This window comes from Myotis yumanensis, unplaced genomic scaffold (genome assembly GCF_028538775.1).
Source record: "Myotis yumanensis isolate MYYU_CA2020_CCGP unplaced genomic scaffold, mMyoYum1.0.hap1 SCAF_15, whole genome shotgun sequence".
Classification (NCBI taxonomy): Eukaryota; Metazoa; Chordata; class Mammalia; order Chiroptera; family Vespertilionidae; genus Myotis; species Myotis yumanensis.
This window is the reverse complement of record NW_027223766.1, coordinates 50,276,030-50,299,959: the sequence shown is the minus strand read 5'-3', so window position 1 is coordinate 50,299,959 and position 23,930 is coordinate 50,276,030. Positions and strand designations below refer to the sequence as shown.

The window sequence follows — 23,930 nt, the reverse complement described above, 5'->3', positions numbered from 1 at the left end:
AAAATAAATACCAAAAATATAAATCTTTGTTTTCCTATGGTTGCAAATATAAAAAAATTTCTTTATGTGACACGGCACCAGAGTTAAGTTAGGGTTTTTCAAAATGCTGACACGCCGAGCTCAAAAGGTTCGCCATCACTGTGGTACACAGTCTTCCAGCTCCCTCCTTTCCACTGCGCAATAAATCAATGGCTACGGCGGCCACAAGGCCCAGATGGAGAATTACAAGACCACGGAGCCTCCGCCAGCCAGGGTGCCTGAGAGACGGTGTGGAGCGGAGTTTCTGCCCACGTGCAGCGACTATGGGTTACAGATAGGAAATTGACTTTTGCTGTTGGATCCAGCCCGGGAGACTGTGGCGCTAATTTGTTCCCTCGCATAGCCTCCCCTCTCCTAACTATACTGAGCCTCCTCAGCATGTGTTTCTCATGACGCCCAGGCGGTGTTCTCAGGATGGTCTGACCCATGCTTGCTCGTTCCCAGGTGGTCCGGACGCCGTCAGCATGCCGGGCTTCCTGGTGCGCGGAGCCCGGGGGAGGCTGTGTGTGGGCCTCGCCTGCGCCCTGGGCCTTTGGAACACAGGTGGGTCTGGTCTGGGTGCTGAGCGCGGGGATTTATTGTACCTTAGCAGTGGTTCTCAACCTTCCTAATGCCGCCACCCTTTAATACAGTTCCTCATGTGGTGGTGGCCCCCAATTTCATTGTGACAAATTGAACATAAAGCATAGTGATTAATCACAAAAACAATATGTAATTATATATGTGTTTTCCAATGGTCTTAGGTGACCCCTGTGAAAGGGTCGTTCGACCCCCAAAGGGGTCGAGACCCACAGGTTGAGAACCGCTGCCATAGAGACGGGCAGCCATCAGCATTTCAGGCCAGACCCCTCGATGCGTTTGCCCGAAGTGGCAATAATAACGTCCCCATTTCTGGTTTTGGTCCCTGACGTTTTGCAATTGGGCGCCGTTTATGCAACAGAATTATCCTCACCGCCACCGTTACCGCTCTTGCCCAAACATCATCTTCTCTTTCCCGGGCTCGAAGTCAGCTCCCGGCTTCTCCTGGCGTCTCTCCAGGATCCGTTCTGCCCTCACCTGCCTGACTGATCCCCTCAGAAAGCTCATGATGTCACCTTCCAGGTTCCTCCCTCGTTTCTATCCCCTCCAAGTACTTATCCAGCGACTGCCCACTTCTTTTTGGAGGGGACCTCACGTCTTTACCTGATGGGACCTGACCCTGCCCCCCACGCCTGGGCCACTTCCTGCAACCCTCACCTCCTTCCTCCTTCCCTGAGTCCCAGCACTGCTGGCCTCTTTCGCTTCTTTAAAGTCACGCTCACGTCCGTCTCAGACGCTGGGCACTGCTAGCTGTACACCGGACGGCCCTCCACCAGTTAACCCCCTGACACCCTCTCCCGCCTCAGGTGTCTGCTGGGTGTCACCGCCCAGGGAACCCTTTCCGATCACTGAGATCGCATCAGGCTCCAACATAAGCCCCCAGGGGCCCTTCGAAGTACCTAACATTGTTCATAATAATATCCCAAGCCTGCGTTTTCTGGATGTCTGCCTCCCCAGCTAGAATGAGATCCACAGGACGGAGTCTGTATCTGTTTATTGTCATACCGCCGTGGCAGCTCACGCACACAAGGCCTATGCAAGTCCAGGTGCTGAGTAGCGTCATCCATCCTTAGGACCATCCCAGCCGGTCGGTACATATCTGATGACTAAGTGACTGAACGAACAAGCTAGTGTGGGATTGTCAGCCGGCTGCTTCACCGTGCCAGACCATCATGTCCTCGTCTTTCACATGAGTATTTTGGATTCATTCTCTCTGAGGTCATGTCTGGGTTATAATTTTTCTGATGAAAACTCTTTTTGTTTTAGTGGCTGCTATTAAAGGAGAAGCCAAGAAGGAAAAGGTCACAACCTTCCTACCGACAACAGGTAAATGGGCAGGTGCTTCTCCCAGCTCACTGTGTCTTGGGCAAATTCCTTGGCTTCTCGGAGCCTCAGTTTCTCCATCTGTAAAATGGGGATTGTGTCTATAGCTCAAGCTCTAACAGTCATAGGTGCAGTTTCTATGAGTTGCTCATTGCTTTACGGTTCAGGGAACTCCTGGATTCTCCTGATCTTATTAAACCCACAAAGATCTTGATATTTTATGAGCGATGGAAGATTTCACAATGGGAGGTATTGTAATATGCCGCCATCATCGCCTTTGAAATAAGTCCATCTTTCTTTGCAGTTTTTTTTTTTTCTTTTTTGGCATCTGGGCAAGATGGTGAATGCATTCCAACATCAAGCACACTTCCTGTTCAGGAGCTGGGTTTCTCGCCTTTTGCTAAATGCACGGGGTAAATGTTTTGTATGCTTTTGCTTTGGGGGAGTGAGATGGGGATTACTCTTTCTTTTTAAAATTTCACTTACTTTTAATTAGCACATTCATATGAGTCAAAATGCAAATGGTACAAAGTGTGTAAAGTTGAAATGCTCTCCCAGCCCACCAGAGGACACCGTTTATAATGATTTCTTGTGTTAATTTTCTTTTCTTTCTTTTTTTTTTTAAATGTTTATTATTGACAGTATTACAGCTGTCTCCCATTTTCCCCCTTTTTGCCCCCCTCCACCCAGCCCAGCCCCACCCCAGGCCTTCCCCATGCTATTGTCTGTGTCCAGGGGTTATGCATATAGTATAAACTAGAGGCCTGATGCACGAAAATTCATGCAAGAGTAGGCCTTCCTTCCCCCGGCTACGGGCACCGGCTTCCCTCCAGCACTGGTGACCCAGGCTGCTTCGCTCCGGCCACTGGCCAGCACCCCGGACCCAGGGGGCTTTGCTCCAGCCCTGGCTTCGTCGGGAAGGACATCTGGTCTAATTAGTACATTACCCTTTTATTATTATAGATGTTCTTTGGTTAATCTCTCCCTGTCCCCTCTCCCTACTTCCTGCCACTGAGATTTGTTACTGTTTCGTGCATCCATACCTCTGGATAGATTCTGTTCGTCTGTTTATTTTGTTCCTTAGATGCCACTTATAAGTGAGATCATGTGATACTTGTCTTTCTCTGACTGGCTTATTTCGCTTAGCATGATAGCCTCCAGGTCTCTCCAGGGCCCAGAGGGTAAGAGAGCCTTCTTTTCTACAGCTAAGCAGATAATTTCCAATAAACATGTCAGCCTCTTTAAATGGTAACAACAATTCTGCTGTCCAATTAATAAATGGATACTAAGCCAACGCCTTCTATTTTACAGTTACTAGAATGGTGGCCTTTTGGTGTAAAGAGAGAGCACCAGTTGCCGATGGTCTGTCTAAAAAATGGATTTGAAAAAGGCTGTGGTGTAGCATCCTATTCAGAAAACCTTGCTTTAGGCAGTTCAAGTCACACTGCAAATATTGTTATCAAAACCCACCCATGGGTTGTCATTATAAAAAGGGGGTGGTGGAAATATTTTTTTCTGGGAAAGCAGTGGTGTTTGAGTAAAGTTCTTGGTCCCAGCCAGCATGGCTCAGTGGTTGAGCATCAACCTATGAGCCAGAGGTCCTGGTTCAATTCCCCGTCAGGGCACAGGCCTGGGTTGCAGGCTCGATCCCCAGTGTGGGGCGTGCAGGAGGCAGCCGATCAGTGATTCTCTCTCATCATTGATGCTTCTCTCTCTCCCTCCCTCTTCCTCTCTGAAATCAATAAAAATATTATAAATAAATGAAAAGAATGAAAGAGGAAGAAAGAAAGGAAGAAAGAAAGAAAGAAAGAAAGAAAGAGAGAGAGAGAGAGAGAGAGAGAGAGAGAGAGAGAAAGAAAGAAAGAAAGAAAGAAAGAAAGAAAGAAAGAAAGAAAGAAAGAAAGAAAGAAAGAAAGAAAAGTTCTTGGTTGGGAAGATGGCTCAGGGCCCATGATTCAGGTGTAGGGATCCCGCGAGCCCGGCAGCCTGTAGCATCCCTACAGCCTGGAGATCAAATCCAGGTCCCTTCTCAGGCCCTAGTCCCTCTGCTTGTGGAGGCCTCTGCTTCCCGGCGCGGTGACAGGCACAGTGGTCAGTGCCTCCTGAAGGCCTCAGAGCGGCTGCTTTAGGTGGGCTCTCAGGCTGCTGCTCCGAGGGAGAGCTGAGCTCTCCACCCTGGAGCACGGCCCGTTGGAAAGCTCTGGGCCTGCTGGATGGTAGATGTGTGTCTCAGGCTTCCTTTTGTGGTAACATAACCGGACCCCCCCCCCCCCCCCGCCCCCGCACAGCCATATTGTAGGGAAGGGGATCCATAGCCCACCCCCCCACCCCCCACACACACACACCTCTAACCTCAGTGCTCTGATATTTAACCAAAAAGCCTGATAATTGGCCGGACCAGCTTTCAACAGGGTACCTGGAAAGCAGGGGGCAACCCAAGTGTCCGTCCACAGGTGAGTGGACAAAGAAAGCGTGGGGGTTGCACACCATGGAATATCATCCAGCCCCAAAGAGGAAGGCGATCCCAGCAGAGGCAGCGACGTGGGTGGGCCTGGAGGACTTCATGCTGAGGGAAACAAGTCAGCGTCAGAAGGACGAACACAGCCCTGACCGGTTTGGCTCAATGGATAGAGCATCGGCCGGTGGACTGAAGGGTCCCAGGTTCGATTCCGGTCAAGGGCATGTACCTTGGTTGTGGGCACATCCCCAGTAGGGGGTGTGCAGGAGGCAGCTGATCGATGTTTCTCTCTCATCGATGTTTCTAACTCTCTATCCCTCTCCTTTCCTCTCTGTAAAAAATCAATAAAATATATTTTTAAAAAAGAAGGACAAACACCGCATGCTGTTGCTTCCAAAGGAATCTAAAATAGTCAAACGCACAGAAGTAGGAGGGAGAAAGGTGATTGCCAGGGGCTGGGGCTCGGGGAGGGGAAGCAGGGCCACCCGCCAGGCGTGGGCATTAGGAACATCGCTCTCCTTTTTCACGGGCCTCGGAGTCCTCAGCCTTCCCAGGGAGCGCTGGGCAAGATGCTCGTAAGGATGTCATCAGTTGTGTGAGGCTGTGCTCCCGTGATGCCATTTGAGTCCTGAAAACTTGCATTGCAGGGTCTGGCAATGAGGAAGCCGAGAAGGAAAAAGCCGGGGCTTTCCTTGGTGCGACAGGTAACGAGGCCTTTAGTCCCGGCTGTGACACTGTAACCCGGGAACACCCGTCTCGGCTTCTCCGGGCCTCGGTCTTTCCATCTGTGGAATGGGCACAAGGCACTTTCTCCACCGGAAGGCCACATGGAAAGTAGTCATTGCAACTAGACTAGTAACAAGTGCTGTGTGATTAAATGGCATCTCATCCACAGCAACGGATCTTCCAGATCTCGGCTTTACGTCACTTCCACGGTCGGGGGGCCTTCTCCATCCCCTAGACCAGGTTGGGCGCTCGCGGCACCGCATCGTTCCCTGTTTGATGCTCCTCACGTGCCATACACGTGACTCTCCCTCCTCCCCCCTGAGCCACAGACAGTAAAAGCCACCGACGGGGAGCTGGAGACCTGGTCCTTTTCCTTGACCCATTACCCCCACATCTCGCACACTGCTCGGCCCTTGGGGAGTGTTTGTTGAAGGAACGAAGAATGACTGAATGCCTCGGCTTTTCAGAATTCCCTTTGACACGCCCTTCCTGGATGCCGTGCGACAGGGCAAGTGGCCTAATATTTTGAAGGCCCTGGGCTCCCAGCTCTAGGAAGTAGGACCTGACCCTTCCTCAGGGGCTCAGATGTGCACGTTTAGGCAAGTTTCTCTCCCTCCCTGAGCCTCGGGTTCCTACCTGAGTAAAGGGCGAGGCAGATGAGTCCCCCGCATCGGAATCGCCTGCCTGTTCTTTAGAAGGTGAATGTCAAGGCCGCACGTGGCCCCGGAGACCAGAATCTCCAGCGGCGACTTGGAATCGGCCTTTTCACATGGTCCCCAGTGACTGTCACGGCCACCGGCCTGAGGACCGCGCAGTGCAGGCCTCCTCCTCCAGCAGCGTGGGGCTGGGGTGGGAGAGGAGGCGCCTGAAGGTGAGCCACGAGGACCCCTTCTCTTCCAGAGCTGCCTGCGAGGGCGGTGGACCTGTCCGCCCTGAACCTGACGGAGGTGGTGAACGGCATGCTGAGCAGAGCTTTAAAAGGTCAGCTTTTCTTGCCCAACCGCATGGCTCGGTGGTTGAGCTTCGACCTATGAACCAGGAGGTCACGGTTTGATTCCTGGTCGGGGCACATGCCCGGGTTGCAGGCTTGATCCCCAGCGGGGGACGTGCGGGAGGCAGCTGATCAATGATTCTCTCTCATCCTTGATGTTTCCATCTCTCTCCTTCTCCCTTCCTCTCTGAAATCAATAAAAATATATTTAACAACAACAAAGGTAAGCTTTGCTTAAAAGCACCATCCAGGCCCACCTCGGCCTTGGGCCAGTTTCTCCGCTGGACTCTGACCTGGGGCCCACGCGGGAGCCAGCTCCCCTCGCTCAGAGTGAGGGGTGTGGTCCTCGCTAACTCGGGCGGGAGGGAAACCCCCGTGCAGGAGGGCTGCCAGCACTGTGAGAGCTGGCCTGTCCCACACACTAGGTGCCCATTTCTGGTCATGGCTGTCTTCAGAGAGAACTGTCCTAGATCCAGGGCCGTTCATTCAACGGTTCTTTACGGAGCACAGAAAATGCAGCCAAGTGACGTGTATTTTTGCATTTTTTAATTTGCTTTTATTTTATTTTTTAAGTCACTTTATTAGGTGTTCGCTGTGTTATTAATTCCTGTGATCGGTTTGCGAATGTATGTTGTTATTGACTTTTGTCAGTAGGCGTGTGTCTGTTTCTTTATCTCGGTGTCGTTGGCAGATCGCAAGAAATTCTTCTCCTTGCTCAGCATCACGTCCTACAGCTCCTTCGCCTTCCACAAGCTCTCGGTGGCCGTTTACAACAGTGAGTGCCTCGTGGCGGCCATCACGGTGGGCGGTGCACCCGCAGGGACAGGCCGCGTCAGGACCCTGTGCGGACTGTTTCTCTTCACAGTTTCTAACCTGAAGACGGTGGACCAGGCCAGGTTCCCCACGCGGTACTGCTACTGTTTAACCAATCGGACCAATGACCTGTCAGGTGGGCGGGACTACCTACTGCTTAAGCAATCGGACCAATGACCTGTCAGGTGGGCGGGACTACCTACTGCTTAAGCAATCGGACCAATCACCTGCCAGGTGGGCGGGACTACCTACTGCTTAAGCAATCGGACCAAAGACCTGTCAGGTGGGCGGGACTACCTACTGCTTAAACTATCAAACCAATATCCTGTCAGGTGGGAAATTGTGGGGGTGAGACAGGAAGGGTGTTGCAGATCATGTAGAAGTTCGTAGGATAAAGTGGGGGAGGGAACAAGTCAGCAAAACCATTACTCAACAATGTGGCCTTGCACAGCTCTTTGGGGTTGGCAGACAAGGATTTGGGGGAAGCGGGCAATGGAGGAGAAAGAGGGTTTATCACGGCGGGTCCAAAAAGTGTTCTGCCTGCCGGAAATTAAGACTTTTTAAAATAACGAGTGGCATTTATATGATTGTTAATATTCCTCAAATCCCTGAACTGAATCAAACTTGTAAAATTGACTCTGTAATATCCAAAGATAATGTAGTTTCCCCTTCAAGTCTCAGAAACTGTAAGCTCCTCAATCTGTCTTGCAGATTTCACAGCCCTGCTGGTGGACATCATTGGGAATTCCACCAGCTACCTCACCGAGATTTTTAAGTCGACCTCTATCCTCTCAGGTGTGTTTATCTTGAAAACGCTTGGCAAATTTGAGATTTGGCATCTGCCATGGAGTATAATCAAATCCAGCGGACCACCCCAATCCCTGCCCCAGCCCCTGCCATAGGCCAGGCTCCAGGAACGTTAGCGTAAGTTTAATTTAGACAATCGGTGTGTCCCGTTTCAACCACCAGTACCTGCAGGTTCCATCTTCCCGTGAGAGCTATTCCTGGTTCAGAACATTGGAGGACAAATCCAAGGCTCAACGTTGGGGGAAATCTAGGCAGATTCAAGGAAACAGCTTCTGTTGGACAGCTATGCTCCCATTTTAAAGATTAGAAAACTGAGGTTCAGAGAGGTTGAATATTTTGCTCAAGGTTATTCAGAATTCAGACTGAGATCTATGTGGAGCCAAAGCCCATGTCTACCGTACAGCAGAGAAAGACATGCTTCATTTATAAAGTGGCGTCACACAACCTCCAGGCAATTCCCCTGGGGACCCACTTTGCAAAGCACAGAGTTAGTTAGCAGCCCAACACTTGGGCTCATCAGGAGGATGGTTTGCTGCACTCTGGAGAAACTGCTGTTTTAGAAGAAGGGAGACCGGGAGAGAGAGATAAGGATAGATGTCATTAGGTACATGTACCAGGGAGTCTTCTAAAGGCTTACCGTGTATTCCCTCATTGTAACGAGGAAGGCACCCTATACAGCCACAACATTTATCGCCACTTTACACGTGAAACTGTGGCACAGACAGGTAAGTGACCCGCCCAAGACCATTCTGCAGAGATAGAATTCTAGACCCAGGTGATCTAGGCCTGACGTTCATGCCCTTGGTCACTATGCTAATTCATATGATGATAGCATCACATTAGCAGCAACAATAAAAAGTATTATAACTCTTTATGGAGCTTTTCTATCTGTCAGGCATCATACTTAGAGCTTCATGCACATCTCATGATGTCATCAACATCACCTTCCTAGGGCCATGCGACTACCTGCCCACAGTCCCTAAAGGGACAAGGATGTTTAGGGACTCAGAAGCTTTCGGACGTGTGAGGGTCTAATAGGGTGTCTGCATGGTCCATGACCCAACCTCCAGCAGCATGAGGGCGGCCTCCTGTCATCAAAGACGCCCTATTCGATTAGCAGAGGGTGACCCTGACCACCACGTGTGAGAGAGAAAGACGACAAAGAACCTCACATCTGTCAAGTCAGGTTTGGCCACCAAATGAGTTTGGTACCAAAATGATACGAAACCTCCCATCGTACAGAGATCTGGGGATTTGCAAATTGCAAATAAGGGACTGTGGGATGAGAATGTTCACCATTTTAAAGGTGCGTAAACTGAGTCCTAGAGAGGTCAAGCAGTTCGCCCTTGCTCAGGTAGCTAGGAAGTGGCAGGCTGATGTACCCGGGGGAGCTGACCCCAGAGGCCATGCCCTTAGCCATTTCATTATCCGGCATCCCACCCCCACAGCCCCCCAGAAAAGCAGGGCTGCCTTCAGAGTGAAGACACAGCCTCACTTCCCACAGCACCTGTGCTGGGCATTTCTAGCTTCATTTCATTGCGACCCAAGACGCTGCAGCTCCAGAGCCGTTGCTCAGTCTCATGTGCTGCTCGTTGTCTTGCAGTGAGTCAGACGAATGCCTCCGACTGCATCTTCATCTGCGTGATGACGGGGAAGGCAGGTGAGCCCCGCGGACCTGGGCAAGTTCTCTGAGCTGAGACAGATGCAGCCGCCAGCAGGCGGCCCAGATGGAACCTGTCGGTGGGGTCTTTGCAGGACGGAACCTCTCTGACTTCTGGGAGTTGGCGGAGAAATCTCCGGTCATCAATTACACCTTCACCAGCAGCCTGGCCGCGGCTCCGGGTGAGTGGAAACCGCCCGGACACCGGCTCTAGAGTCTCCAGGCCAGGCTCCCCCCTGGCAAACGGAAAACAGAAGACAGAACGCTGCCCGCAGGGTTTTATTTAGCTATCCTGGTTAAAAAGGAGGATGTTGCCATTTTAATTTTTGCAAAAGATCTGGATCCTCAATCCTGGATCCTCCCCCTCACTCGTTCCACAAGCAACTGATGTTGAGTAGCTGCTGCCCTCATCCCCCCAAACCCCCCATAGGAGGGCCACCTTCCTCCTGTTTGCCACAGTCCTCTCTGCTCCCTGTTGCCTCGCACTGGGCTTCTGTCAGCTTCGCCTTCTGTTCACTGTGCTTCTGCGCATGGCTTTTTCAGAGGCTGATGTTTTAGATTAGTTTGTCATTCAAGGAGAGCCCACCTTTTTGGTGACATGTGGTGCTGGTCCGAGTTAGGTTTGAGTCTCTGCATCCTAAATATGTGCTGTACGATGATGACCTTCCAGTGATGCAACAGTTCTTTACGTCCAAAATGACAAAAATATTACAGCTGCCAGGGGGACAGCTGTGGCTTCCAAGCTCACACCCACAAGCCAGCAAACACCGCCGAGGACAAGCCCTCCACGCCCAGCCCGGAGCACCGGCGTGTCTGCTCTGAGAGCCTCTCCCTGGACCGAGGTGCCTGATCCTTTAGAGGGAGAGCAGGTGGTGAACACAGACAGGCTTCCTGATCTCCTCTCCAAGGCCACGGCCACGGCCACGGCCACGGCCACACCGGGCAGCGTCTCTCCCACCCTCCCAGGCTCAGGTAAGATTTCTCACCCTTTCCTCTCCTGCCCTGTTCCACCCTCCAGTGAATATAGTACAGAGGGCTTTCTACGACCCTTCACCCAGCATCCCCCAAAGAGAATCTCTTTCAGACTTGAAATATATTGAGCAAAAAGGTATTTTTATTTCAGCAAAGCATTTAGCAATGTCTCTCTTGAGATTCACACAAAACGGTGAAATGCACTCAGCACTGTATGGCAGGGGTAGGTTAACGCGCGGCTGGCTGGATAATGATGCCAAGAATATGTTAATGACGATGCCGGCGTGAAAAGCTACCGCTGATGGTGGGCCAAGAGCGTCCTCCTTCCCCACCATCTCTGTGGACACATCCGTGGTATTTGCGCTGAAGACGCAAAAGGCGTGCTTATCCTATTTGGAAATAAGATACAACTGGGATGACTCTTTCAGTCAATGAGATCCAGCAATGGACCGGTCATTTACTCATCCATCCATCCATCCATCCATCCGTCCATCCGTCCGTCTGTCCGTCCATCCATCCATCCATCCAGATGTAGTTTCTACCAGACACCAGGCTGGCTGCTAACAACACAGCTCTGTCAACGTTTCCTTTCTTCCTGAGCTCACAGGCCAGGGATAGAGACACAGGCAAGTAAACTGATAGCTGTGACCCAGACTCCAAAGGGTCCTTGTCCCGGAGGCCCAGAGCGGGGCTCCCCATGGAGGTAAGGATTGATAAGTCGGGCAGCAGGCCTAGAAGAACACATAGGCAGTAACATCTCGGACATTCCTCAGAGCAATATTTTTTCTGATACATCACCTAGGGCACAGGAAACAAAAGAAAAAACAAACAAATGGGGCTACATCAAACTAAAACGTTTTGCACAGCAAAGGAAGCCGTTAGCAAAGTGAAAAGACAACCCACTGAATGGGAGAACATATTTGCCGCTACATCTGATAAGGGGTTACTGTCCAAAATGTATAAATAGCTTATAAAACACACCACCAGGAAAAACCCCAAAGAATCCAATTTAAAAATGGCCAAGGGACCTGAATAGACACTTCTCTAAAGAGGACATACAAATGGCCAGCAGATATATGAAAAAATGCTCCATGTCGCCGATCAGCAGAGAAATGCAAATTGAAATCACAATGAGGTATCACCTCCCAGCTGTCAGAATGACTGTCATCAATAAATCTACAAACAGCAGGTGTTGGTGAGGCTGTGGAGAAAAGGAATCCCTCGTGCACTGCTGGTGGGCATGCAGACTGCTGCAGCCACTGTGGGAAGCAGTATGGAACTTCCTCCAAAAATTAAAAATGGAACTGCTGTTTGACCCAGGATCCCCCTTCTGGGAATATATCCTAAGAAACCCAAATCACTAATTCAAAAAATATATGCACCCCTATGTTGACTGCAGCGTTATTTACCACAGCGGCGATCGGGAAGCAGCCCGGTGCCCACCCGTGGATGGTGGGTAAAAGGCGGTGGCGCATGGACACAAGGGCATGCTGCCGGGCTGTGGAGGGGAGGACATCTTGCCTTTTGCGGAAGTGGATGGACCTGGAGAGTGTGGTGCTGCCGGCAGTGGGCCGGTCAGAGGGGACGGGGCCATGTGGTATCACTTATATGTGGAATCTAATGAATAGAATAAACTAACAAAATAGAAACAGACTCACAGCTGTTGGGGGGAGGTTAGGTGAAAAAGGTGAAGGGATTAAGGAAAAAAACAACCACCTCGTAGACAGACAACAGTGTGGTGGTTACCAGAGGGAAAGGGGGTTGAGGCAGAGGCGAGGGCAAGGGGGGGGATAAATGGTGATGGAAAGAGACATGACTTGGGGCGGTGAACACACATACAATGTACAGATGATGGCTTATAGAATTGTACACCTGGAACCGATATAATTTTATTAACCAAGGTACTACTGTCGTGAGAGGTGGCTACAGGGGCCGGACTAATAAGGTGGCAAGTACAATAGGGTCTCCAATGGGATGAAAAGAGTTGGGCAGCAGGATAACAAGGATGGGGAAAAGGAATCAGCTTATTAACTAGAAAAGTCCTCAGTCCAATAGCCGGCATCATGAGACACAAAGCTAGGACGCTCTACGGCGTAACAGAGACGTGATTGCTAGTGGCCAGAGGAACGATAAAAGTCCTCGCTGGATTCTGCACAGAAGTGCTGGCTTTATGTACACAAAGCCACACAGCTTTCATGAATGTTTTCTGTTTTTTTTTTTTTTTTAAAAAAGCATCTTTAAGTCAATGAAGCAATATACCGTTTTCTGGATAAGAAATCTGAATATTTTGAAGATGGCAACTGTTCTCAACTTAGAGGTTTAAAATCCTCAGGGGACTCATTTTGAAAAACTTGAAAAAAATGAATTTTAATCCCTACCATGGGAATGGACAAGCGCGAATCGCTAGCGGTTACTTACAAGACCAGCCGGGGAAGGTTTGTCTTCATCACCATCCTCTGATGCTATAGGGTGTCATTATGATCTCCATTTCATGGCAAAACTAAATAGCATTCAGTAACTTGCCCCAAACTTTACAGCACGGGGGACCCTCTGGGCCCCCTCACCTCAGCCCCATCGCCTTTCCGCTATGACACGTGGTTGGAAATAATGGCGAGATTGCTGGGGCGTCCGAAGGGCTTGCAGATGTTTCTATATTGGTAGTTAGGAAACGAACATTTAGTTTGTCCACGTATTCCAGTTCTTGGTCGCGTTTGAGTCCCTAGATTATCTAGAATTATGCAGGCACCGTGCATTTACCCTGCGATTACATTTCCGTATCTTAGCAATTTTATATCCAAATCAAAGTGGTCAAGCATGTAAATGGCCTGTTACTGTCGCTTGTGCAGCTACCAGGAGGGCGGCCGGAGCTCCATGGGTGACAGACGGCAGGCAGGCCTGGGCGTCCACACTGCCCGTGCCCCGGGCTCCGACCACCGGCAAGGAAGCGCCTGGAGGGCCTCCCTGGGAAGCGCTTTCCTCCGCAGCGACATCGCCGGCAAAGGCCAAGGACACGGGGACCACGGGGAGCCTTTCGGAGCCTCCTGCCAGGACACATGGCAGCCCTTCCCAGACCAGCCCAACCTCGGGTAAGAGAGCTGTTCTCCCCCAAGCCCACGCTTTAAAAAAATTAAAAAAAAAAAAAAAATATATATATATATAGTTGATTTCAGAGAGGAAGGGAGAGGAAGAGAGAGATAATGATGATCAAATAAGGGACCCATTATGAGTCTACATCAATGATGAGAGAGCCTCATGGATCGGCTGCCTCCTGCACACCACACACTGGGGATGGAGCCCTCAACCCGGGCATGTGCCCTGACTAGGAATCGAACCGTGACCTCCTGGTTCATAGGTCGATGCTCAACCCCTGAGCCACGCCAGCTGGGCTACTTTTTACTCATCGTTGCATCCTCAACGCCCTACCTGGTCCCTGGCTGGATAACCAACATGGGCTGCCTAGGGCAGGACTGGTGGCCCAGGGCCCCTGAGCAGTGCAGGCTCACCTGTCTCCCTTCTCACCCCAGGGACACTCACCCCGGGCACACAGACTTCCAGTCCCACCAAGGCCCCGGCCCCCCCGGTATCCACAGACAGGTAAGACGTGCGTGCGCTGGGAAGGGAGCCCCAAACCACAGGAAGGAAACCGCTTCAGGGCAGGGCCCGGTGGGCCGGGTGTCAGGAGGCGGACAGCGCCGGCTGTTGTACTTCATTGGCTCCGCAGGAGAACAGGCGGGAGGGCTCCGCCTCGCTGTGCTGCTAACTTGCCCCGTGAGCCTGGGCATCGCCTCCGCCTTCGGGGTCACAGTTTCCCCATCGATTTCGAGAACTCTTTATCCTTCAGGTGCTGTGACTCTCTGCTTGTGAGGTTAACCCAAGGCCACTTCGTTTGGAATTTTGAGGCCATACTCGCTCCTTGCAGGTGACCTTCTGCGGCCATTGCCCCCTGCAGAGGAGCCAGCCCTGGTCCCGGGACCCCACCACGTTCATGTCTCAAGTACGTCCCAGCACTTGTCACTCCTGTCGCTCTTGTTGGTTTGGGGCCAGGTTGTGCAGCACCGTAAAAAGAGGTGTGTGTGAGCGATCCAGAGTCAGACTCTGGGACCCGCACCCCAGCTCTCCCAGTTCCCGGTGAGGCGGCCCCAGAACCCCATGCCTACGGCCATATCGCGGGAATAACAACCATCACTCGGGCCCTGGAGACGTCCTGTTCCCCCCAGGGCTTTGTCTGGAGGGAGACAATGTGTGTGGAAGCGGCTTGGAACCGGGGCTCCGTGGGATTTAATTCAGCCGATTGTTGTTGAGTGAGCGCCCGGTGAGAACGCGCCGTGCCCTTGGCGAGTGGACGCTGTCCTAACGGGCGCGATGTTAGAATGGAAGGAGGACAGAATGACTCCGAAATTCAACCCCCACGTTCTGGGTGCACTTGGCCTTTCTTCTGTTTTCAAGGACGCCCCGCCTTCCCCAGCCCTGCGCACTTCATTCTTGTGAAATTCCAGCTGAGGACAGCCTCCCGGGCTGGGGCTGGTGGTCAGAGGCCCGGGCCCCGGTTTCTGTGGTTTGTGCTGTGCTTTGGGGTGACCCTCCTCCTTCCTGTTGAGCCGGTTTCCATGAGGGAGAAATGGATCTGAAGGGAGTCCTTCAGAGCTGACTGAGCCTCAGGCCCTCCCTTCCCGGAGGCCTTTCCAGACTGGCCTCCTGCTGTCCCAGGCGTGTGTCAGCGAGGCTTTATTAAACGCTGGCACCTGCCCACTCTCTGTTCCTATCGCCCCGATCGGCCTGAACCCCGCCCTCAGCCTGCCGTGAATGGGCCCCTCGCACACAAAGATGGGATTGTGCTGCCGCAGGGAATGGCAGCCCCCCTCCCCGGGATCCACAGAAACTCGCCAGCGGTACAGACGGGGCAGTGGGCAGATGGACCTCGAGAAAACAAGTTGGCAGTGTCTGGATCTTCGCTGTTACCTGCCCTGGAGTCGGCTCCGACTCCCGGAGACCCTGTGAATGAGTGACGGCCGCATGTCCCGTCCTCCCAGCATGCTCAGCTCCTGCAGACTCCTGCCCGTGGCCTCTCTCATGGTGTTAGTCCAGCTCCAAGTTCGTCTTCCTCTTTTCCTGCTGCCTTCGATTTTCCCAGCATGATCATCTTTTGCAAATAACCCTGTCTTCTAGGTCTACCTGTATCTATAGCTATCACTTTATTTGATCTATACCTACATATCTATGTTTACTTATATAGCTCTATCATCTATCTATTAGAAATCCTATATAATAAAAGGCTAATATGCAAATTGTCCCCTCGGGAGTTCCACTGGGAGATCGGGAGTTCGATCTCTCACTATGATGTGCACTGACCACCAGGGGGCAGCACGGAACATGGCGGGTGACCAGCAGCAGCAGGGTGCTGAGGGAGCGAGAGAAGGAGGAGGCAGGGAGGCCAGCTGGCAGGAAACCTGATCAGCCCTGATTGCCGGCCAGGCCTAGGGACCCTACCCGTGCATGAATTTCGTGCACCGGGCCTCTAGTCTAAGTGTAAAATAACAGGGTTCTGGCATCTTCCAGTATGTGATTCTGCCCATTCACAAAGTATGCCACCAACTTTCTGACATCCACTCATTCTTCCACTGGCTAAGTATGTATTGAGTTCCTCCTGCGTGCCAGGCACCAGGTCATGCCTATTCTCACTTTCTCTCTGCAATGATTCTGCAGGGCAGGTCATGTTATCTTCAACCACTTTTAGTGAGTCCTTCCTAGTAAAGAGTGACTCTGCTTTGAGCCCAGGTCTACCTCATTCCCCAGCCCGTTCAGTGTCTCAGATCCTTGTGGGACATTTACTCCTCAGTAGAACCGTGTCTGGTTCCTTCCAGGAACTACTGGATCCCACTTGTCCTCCTCCGTCCTCTCAGACCTGGCGCAGAGCTTTACGGGGCAGCGGTGAAGGACGCAAGGCTTCCCCCTCTGTCTCAGAGCCGCCTGAGGTCAGGGCAGGACCACAGCCACTGAGCACAGAATCTAACAAAGGGAGACCCTGTGCACACTTTTGTTGACTCGACTGGTCTGGGATTGTGTCTTCCAGGATGTCCTCAGCAGCTCCTCAGAGAAGGGCCCCTGACAGCCGGGCCCCTCCCCGGAGCCGCCCACAAGCTCACCCCCTGCCTGATGGAGCTGTGCCGGTTTTTCCAGCAGTGCCTCTGCGCGAGCCCAAGGAGGGACCCCAGGACGGAGGCCATGAGGTAACCTGGGCCAGAGGCCGCTGGTCCAGCATTTATACGCGTCCTACTCTGCACGGCTTCTCTGCAGGCACGGACTGCAGACGGCGCCTCAAGGAATGGACTCCTCAGTGAGTTCTTTGCTAGATTGTCACCTTCTCAAGAGCCAGGATGGAACCTTATCCATTTCTGGTCCCCAGAGCCAGGTGCAGAGCCTGACATAATAAGTACAGTTGAGCCGAGTCTGATCGAGTGGAGTCGAGTTGACTTGAACTGTGTCCTACCTGGTGGAATGGTCTCAGAGGACTGTGAGTGGTCCAAATGCCTCCGCCTGGTGAGATTCGCTAGAAGATAATAATCAGAGGACAGGTCTGATAATAATCTAAATTGCAGGTCTTCCAGAAACCCCTCGCTGTCATTTGCAGGCCAAATGAGAAGGTTGAACCAAGAAAATTAGAAGGCAGACCCCGTTTTCTATTGAGAAGGAGTAGGCGTGGGCACCTTCCCGCCCGGGGATGCTGACATAGTGTTCTGTCTTCTGGAATTTATTCTTGGCTGGAAACCCAGAGCCAAACAACGTAGATAACTAGCTCTGCTCCCCGGTCTGAGGTCAGCCTCCCAGCCCTTTAATGTGACTTTCAAAGTCTACTCGTTCTATCCTTCAGCTCTTCCAGGCTCCATGATCCACCGGCTCTGAGCCTCAAGGTCAGGGTTGCAGGCTTTTCCCATCACCCCTTTCTGGCCCTGGTCTTGGACCCTTCATGAGTGTGGCTGTTTCCCGCACCCAGAGAGGGCGATGAGCAAGACGCACAGCACGGTGTGCCAAATACATGACGCTGACACGGTGTGTCAGCCAGCACGGTGGAGGCATTCCCTCCATGGCGAAGGCAGCGGCGTTCTTGCCGGCACTGCCAGGCTGTGGTGAGAGCGAGTGGAGCTGAAATGGAAGAGGACATTGTATGGTCCCGCACAGGGCCCGGCCGCTGCACGGTGGCTGCTGGCTGCTGGAGATACCCTCGCGGTTGGCGGTGCCACGTTGGAACCTCAGCTCTAGCCTCCTTGGTACGTTGTAGCTGTGGCACCAAGTACCCAGTGGCCGTGTCAGCTGTGGACCGAGCTGGACACGTCAAGGTTGTTGACCGAGGTTTGGAGATGATGTCACCGTGAGAGTATGAGTCACACACTCACAGCCAGGTACCCCTGGCGGTGGTCATCATTCCACGCGGCCCTCAGATCCACGCTGCTCTTTCTCTGCCATGTGTGTGTGTGTTGGGGGCGGGGGGACAGCCGGGGGAGGCCGACTGGTACATTTCCCATCTCCCAGAATGCCTTTCCAGCCGTCTCCTGTAAGTTCATTCAATGGGAGATACTGACAGGAGATTGGAGGACAGAACAGAGAAGCCAAGGATTAGAGAGAAATACGGATGTGAGAGAGATACAGTGATTGGTTGCTTCCTGCATGCGCTCTGACCAGGGCTGGGGATCAGACCTGCAACCCAGTTACATGCCTTTGACTGAGAATGGAACCCATGACCCTTTGGTGCAGGCCAACGCTCTAACCACTGAGCACACTGGCCTGGGCCATTATGACTTTTTAAAATCCTGGTTGTCTCCTAACAGCCACAAAAGATAGCGATTGCTCTCAGCTCTGACTTAAACTTTCAGGTACTGTCTTGAGTTCTATTCCTGGTTTCTGAAGAACGCAACCCACATCTGCCAGGAGGCGAAGAGGGTGCCCCACTCGCGCAGTGAGTACACGGCCGGGCCGTGCTTGACGGTGATAAAGCCTTCTGGGACAGGGTCTGGGGCTCTGAGTGCATTTCCTGTCTCAGCAGGGGCGCGGGAACTCACCTGGTCATTGCTATTCCAGACAAGGAGTCTAGGGCAAGCATGTCAAACGCTAACACAGGCCAAATACACGAGGCAGGCGGCCCGCGGCGCGAGTTTGACATGCTTGGTCTAGGTGTTCCCGATTCCTCTGCACCTAACAGTTTGATATTTGCAGTAGGTGTTAAAAAAGAAAAAAGCTGGAGTCAGGCAGGCAGAGCACTGCTGCTTTCTGTGTGTGACTTTATTCCTCCTGGGTCCCATGAAGCTAAAAATACAGACAAAGCAAAATATCAGACAGAAGACACCCCCCCCGCCCCCAGGAACACCCCCATTCCCGACCCAAGCAAAGGTATACAAGTAATTCAAGCAAAAGAGGGCACCCCAAGCTGCTGGAAGTGGGGTGTTTGGTCCCTCTCTCCTCCTCCCGATGGCAAGGAAGCCCCATTCGCTCTCAGGGTGCCAGGCGTCAGCTTTGTCTTGTCTCCCGCTCCTGCCAACAGAAGTGCCGATCTCGCCTGCCTGGTGCTGAAGCCAGTGCCTGGCTATTCCATTGTGCCCTCTAACAGCACCGTCTGGTCAGGGGACTCGGGTTTTCCCAAAACCACGGAATTCTATGGAACCCTGTGAAAACGCCTTCCTCATGAAACCCAGTGTAAGCCAGGCGCTCACACGGCCCCGTCTTGGCAATGTTTTCCATCAGAAAACAAAAAACGTTTAGCCACCCAATCCTTCCTGTGGCTCTTAAGGGACATCCAATGAATACCATGACGACACTTCTTAGACACTCTTCTTATTCGTTTGTGCCCCCCCCCCCCCCCAGTCCCCCTCTTCTCTCCCTTCTACCAGCTGCCATCTCAAAGCCTCATCCACGCTTTATTGTCCACCTACCACTCAGCAGCCCCCTAAAACCAAGCTTCCTGGCTCCCCTGTGTCCGGGTGCCTCTGTTTATTTTCGTTTCCTTTGCCTCAATGCTTTTTTCCTTCTCAACACATTCCCTTATTTCTTCTGCAAATCCATCTCCCCACTTCCTCTCTCTCTCTCTCTCTCTCTCTCTCTCTTCCCCCTTGTTAATCCTCACCTGAGGATATTTTTCCCTTTGATTTTTTAGAGAGAGTGGAAAGGAGGGAGGGTGGTGGAGGGAAAGAGAGAGAAACATTGATGTGAGAGAGACATATCGATTGGTTGCCTCCCTCGTGCACCCCGACCAGGGCTGAGGATTGAACCCTCAACCCTTCAGTGTGTGGGCCGACACTCTAACCACTGAGCAACACAGCCAGGGCTGTCTTCTCTTTCTATCATCGCCTTTTCTCTGCAGCACAAAACCCAAGCCTGGGAGTGGCACGTGGGGGCTCAGCAGTCAAAGGAGAAATCCCTTTCCCTGGCGCAGGTAGAACTGGGAAATCTTGCCAACTACTTATAATTGAACCAGTGTCCCGGTGCACGGATTCGTGCACATTGAAAGGCAATTAATTAGAAGAAATATTTTAATATCGCTATTCCTGTCTTGCTAATGAAAAGAAAATAGGATTTCACCGAGTCTCCTATCTACTTACTCCAGGATTTCTGTGAGGATCAAATGAGATGAGGCATGAGAAAATGCTTCACAAACATTTGGTTAAACTGTAAAATGTTTGCATCTGGCTATAAAGCAAGTCGGGTTCCTGAGCTGAAGAAACTCCAAGGAGGCTAGCGGTCGCTAGGGAGAGGAAGCCGGGCTTTGCTATGTGATGTCATTACCTGGTGCCCACAGCGACCGTTTCCTGGCTGGGCTGGGTTGTGGTCGCATTTTGCACCATAGGGTCTTGGAGCGTTAGCTGCGATTTACTGGGCTGTCACTTTAGGGTGGTGGTGGGGCCTGTGTCCCCCTTGGGAGAAGCCGAGTGTTGGTTTGTGGGTGCCAGGTCCGTGGTGCCGTTTATTTTTAAATGGTCAGTGTGCATCATGGCAGCTCCTGCGTTGAGAGTCTGCCCCCTGGTGGTCAGTGTGCGTCATAGCTACCGGTTGGGCGGGCGGACACTTAGCCTTTTATTTATATAGATAGCTCTTCTTTTGTCCTGGTCACATTAACATCGGTACACAAACAACATATTACATTTACGGAGCAGCACAGGAATGAGCTCAAATTACTTTTATGGAAACTGGGGAGATGTAGGTACAGCGGGCATTAGAAAAACATCGCTGAACAGAGAGCCGCTTTCTACTCCACTTTGCTGCTAACGAGCCAGGGGGTCTTGCCCACATTCTTTCTAATTGTGCGGGGGAGGGGAGGGAGTCTGGGCAGCTCCCTGCCAGTCCCTGCCCCTGGCACACACCGCCCCCTGGCAGAGCCGGTGCCCTCAGACTCGATGTCTTTGTGGCATCTCCTCCTCAGCCCTTGAGCTCCCTCTTCTTCTTTTCTTTTTCAGCCTTAAAACAACGGTGCCTGGAGAACATCTGCAGGTCTGTGTGAGGCCTGGAGAGAACAACGGGACCTCACCATGAACCCAGCCATCTCTTCACCCTGGCCCCTGGCCCCTGGCCCCTGGCCCCAGTGGCTGCACTGACAGGAGTCACCCGGCCTCAGCTAGACCAGGGGTGGGGAACCTTTTTCTGCCCAGGGCCACTTGGATATGCACAGCACCATTGGAGGGTCATACAAAATGATCAGCTTAACAATTAGCCTGCTGTATTGGTCAAGCATGTAATTAGCTCACCCCAATGCCCCGGCAGGCCCAGACCTAATGATTCTGTGGCTTTACACCAGCGGTTCTCAACCTTGGCTGCACATTAGAATCACCTGGGAATCTTTTAAAATCCTCCGAGATGAGGCCCAGAAATCAGGATTTTAAAAAGATTCCCAGGTGATTCTAACGTGCAGCCAAGGTTGAGAACCACTGCCTGATACAGTCCCGGGCCGGGCGTTCCCACCCGGATAGATCACTGGCTCATTGGAAGCGGTTCTCTTGGAAACAGCATTTCCTTCTCTCCTGCGAACCCGCGGGAAATATGGAAGGCCGGGGGTAGGGTGGGGTCAGAAGCCTCAAGGTGAATGCAGTCCCACCAGCCCTCCTGCTGCCCAAGGTCACAGAAACCTGGTCACTCCGCTCCGGACACTTCCATGATGCTTTGCAGCAATTAATTCCGAGCCTGGAGCCCCCGGTCTCCCAGAGTTTAAGGGGGAGGTGCGTTCTGATTGGGGGATGGAGAGCAAGGAGGTCTCGGGGTGCTGTGTGTCTGTGGCCACGGCGCTCACTGATGCGGTCGGTAACCGAGACGGGCGGGTATTGTCCCGCTGTCGAAGGAGACTTGGCAGTTACACGTGTGACATCATTAAACGGGATTCTTCCTGGAGACAAAGGCGCAGGTGCTTTTCTGTCCCTTTCATTCTTGCCCAAAGAAGAGCCAAATTAGCTAGAGAAAGAGGAGGGGGAGGAAGGGGTGGGGAAGAGGGAGCAGGGAGATGAGGGGGGAGAGGTGTTAAGGCAGTGGTTCTCAGCCTTGGCTGCACATTAGAATCACCTGGGAATCTTTTTAAAATCCTGATTTCTGGGCCTCGTCCTCCAGAAATTCTGTTTCTTTGTTTCCAATGTTGTGGCCCCACCCCAAAACAAAGAAACAGAATTTCCGGAGGATGAGGCCCAGGAATCAGGATTTTAAAAAGATTCCCAGGTGATTCTAATGTGCAGCCAAGGTTGAGAACCACTGTGTTAGGGGGAGAGGAGCAGGGAGATGGGGGCAGGAGGGGTGGGAGGTGATAGGGGGAGGGGAGCAGGAGGGAGGTGTGTTTCTCAGTCCCTGTGTGAGTCCCTGAGTGTGTGTGCACGTGCCCGCCTGTGTCCGCAGGGTGCGCCGTCCTGTGGCTTCCTGTGGGTGAGAAGCCGGGCGCTGTCATGGTGCGATCTGTCATTTAAACTCACGTGGCAGCCTTTCCCTCCGTGCCTGAGTCCTTGTAGCACCTTTACTCTCACCCTGTTCCACCCCCAGAGAAGAGAAAGGCCAACGCCCCACAGCAAAACCCGTTTGGCCCCAAGTGTCTGGAGTGGTGAGGTTGAGGGGCAACTAATTTTCAAAGAAACCGTTCAGGGGGCTCGAAAGGCTCTACTCCGCCCCCCCCCTCCCCCCAGTGTCACTGCTGGGCGGGCCCAGGGTCCCCAGGAGGCCGGGAGACGGAGCAGCTGAGAGTCGCAGCTGAGCTGACCCGCAAGCCCAGAGTGTCCCGTCACGTGGGCCCGGACAAACGCCTGGACCTGGAGGTCACCACTCGTCCTGTCTGTGATGGAGCTGATGCTGCACCTGCTGGGGGGGTGGGGGGCGGATGGCAGGGCAGACGCCTGTGGACACACCTGATTGTGGGATGTGATGAGCACTCGCTACAGGTGCGCTCTCCTTGTTAAACTCGGGGAAGGACTCATTCTCGAGGGCCATGAAGGTAAGGAGCCCACTGCCACCCCCACACTTCGCCTGGCTCACCTCACTGTCCATCCTAGTGGGACTGTCCCCCTAGGGTGGACTCAGGAGCCGAGCCTGAGCAGAGACGGCCCACAGGTAACCCGAGACCAAGCCTGGCCCGGCCCCCAGGAAGCCTGGGTACAAAGCCCCCTCCTGCCCTGCTCCAGAGCTTAGGAGAAAACCCCTGAAGGAGCGAGGCATCCCGTTCCCAGCCAAGAATGTATGAGAAGAATCATCGAGATCTTGCTGAAGGATTAGCTAAACCAACAAAGCCCGCCTCTTCCTCACGGGAGAGCCAGGACTTTCACCGTCTCTCACCCCCCAGGTCACCCATCTCTCATCCCCCAGAGACCCCGAGGCATAATCCCGGCCTCCGGGCCTTTGAGGTGTGGGGGGTGCGGAACAGGGAGCCTTTGTTCTCTAATGAGAGCCCGGGGCTCCCTGAGGCTCAGGGGCGGCCTCTCTGGAGCTGCACCTGCCCAGCCCCTGGAGGCAGCCCACCTGCCACTCATGGACAGTGGGCCTCCTGATGAGAGGGGAGGGTCACATGACCCAGGTCTTTGCTGGGCATATAAAGGGCTCGTCCCCATCTTGTTCAAAGCTGTGAGGATCATTCGTCCAACTCCATCCCAGGGGACCTGCATGGTAGGTAGGCAGCCCTTCTCCTGATGGGGGGGTGGGCAAGGAGGGAGGCAGGGAGGGCGGGGGCGGGAGAATAAAGGCAGAACTGGGTGAAAGAAGAAAAGAAGGAAGGGAGTTGGGAAAGAGGGAAGGAGAGAGGAAGGGAAGTGGAGGAATGAATAGAGAAAGACGGGGGGGTGGGTAGCGGGGGGTGGGCTGCTCCCAGGGGTGTCTGAGACCCGGCACTGCTCCCGGGTGTAGCCAGCAACCGAGGGCGCCCCAAGCCCTTGTCTGAGCAGCGGTGATGCCAGGGAAACACCGCCAGGTGAATTCACTGGGGCACCCATCACAAGGCCCTGCAATCACTCTCCCCACCCCCCGCCACGCGCCTGGAGTGGGAATGGATCCTGCATCATGGCCGGCCTTCCCCAGCTCCCCCTGGGCCAGGCACGCACCACATGTACCAGGCTTAGCCCTTA

At 52.9% G+C, this 23,930-nt stretch overlaps 1 protein-coding gene across 1 annotated transcript; it reads left to right on the top strand.

Annotated features, from left to right (window-relative positions):
* Positions 1 to 503: 503 nt before the first annotated feature.
* Positions 504 to 20,890, top strand: HHLA1 (HHLA1 neighbor of OC90). Its single transcript, XM_070392104.1, has 17 exons — positions 504 to 582; positions 1,885 to 1,944; positions 5,047 to 5,103; positions 6,026 to 6,106; positions 6,808 to 6,891; positions 6,982 to 7,065; positions 7,641 to 7,724; positions 9,340 to 9,396; positions 9,492 to 9,581; positions 10,108 to 10,368; positions 11,783 to 11,942; positions 13,215 to 13,454; positions 13,893 to 13,948; positions 14,288 to 14,362; positions 16,439 to 16,595; positions 18,237 to 18,319; positions 20,808 to 20,890. The coding sequence occupies exons 1-17, from the start codon at positions 504 to 506 to the stop codon at positions 20,849 to 20,851; spliced, it is 1,752 nt and encodes a 583-aa protein (XP_070248205.1). The 3' UTR covers positions 20,852 to 20,890.
* The last annotated feature ends 3,040 nt before the right edge of the window (positions 20,891 to 23,930 follow it).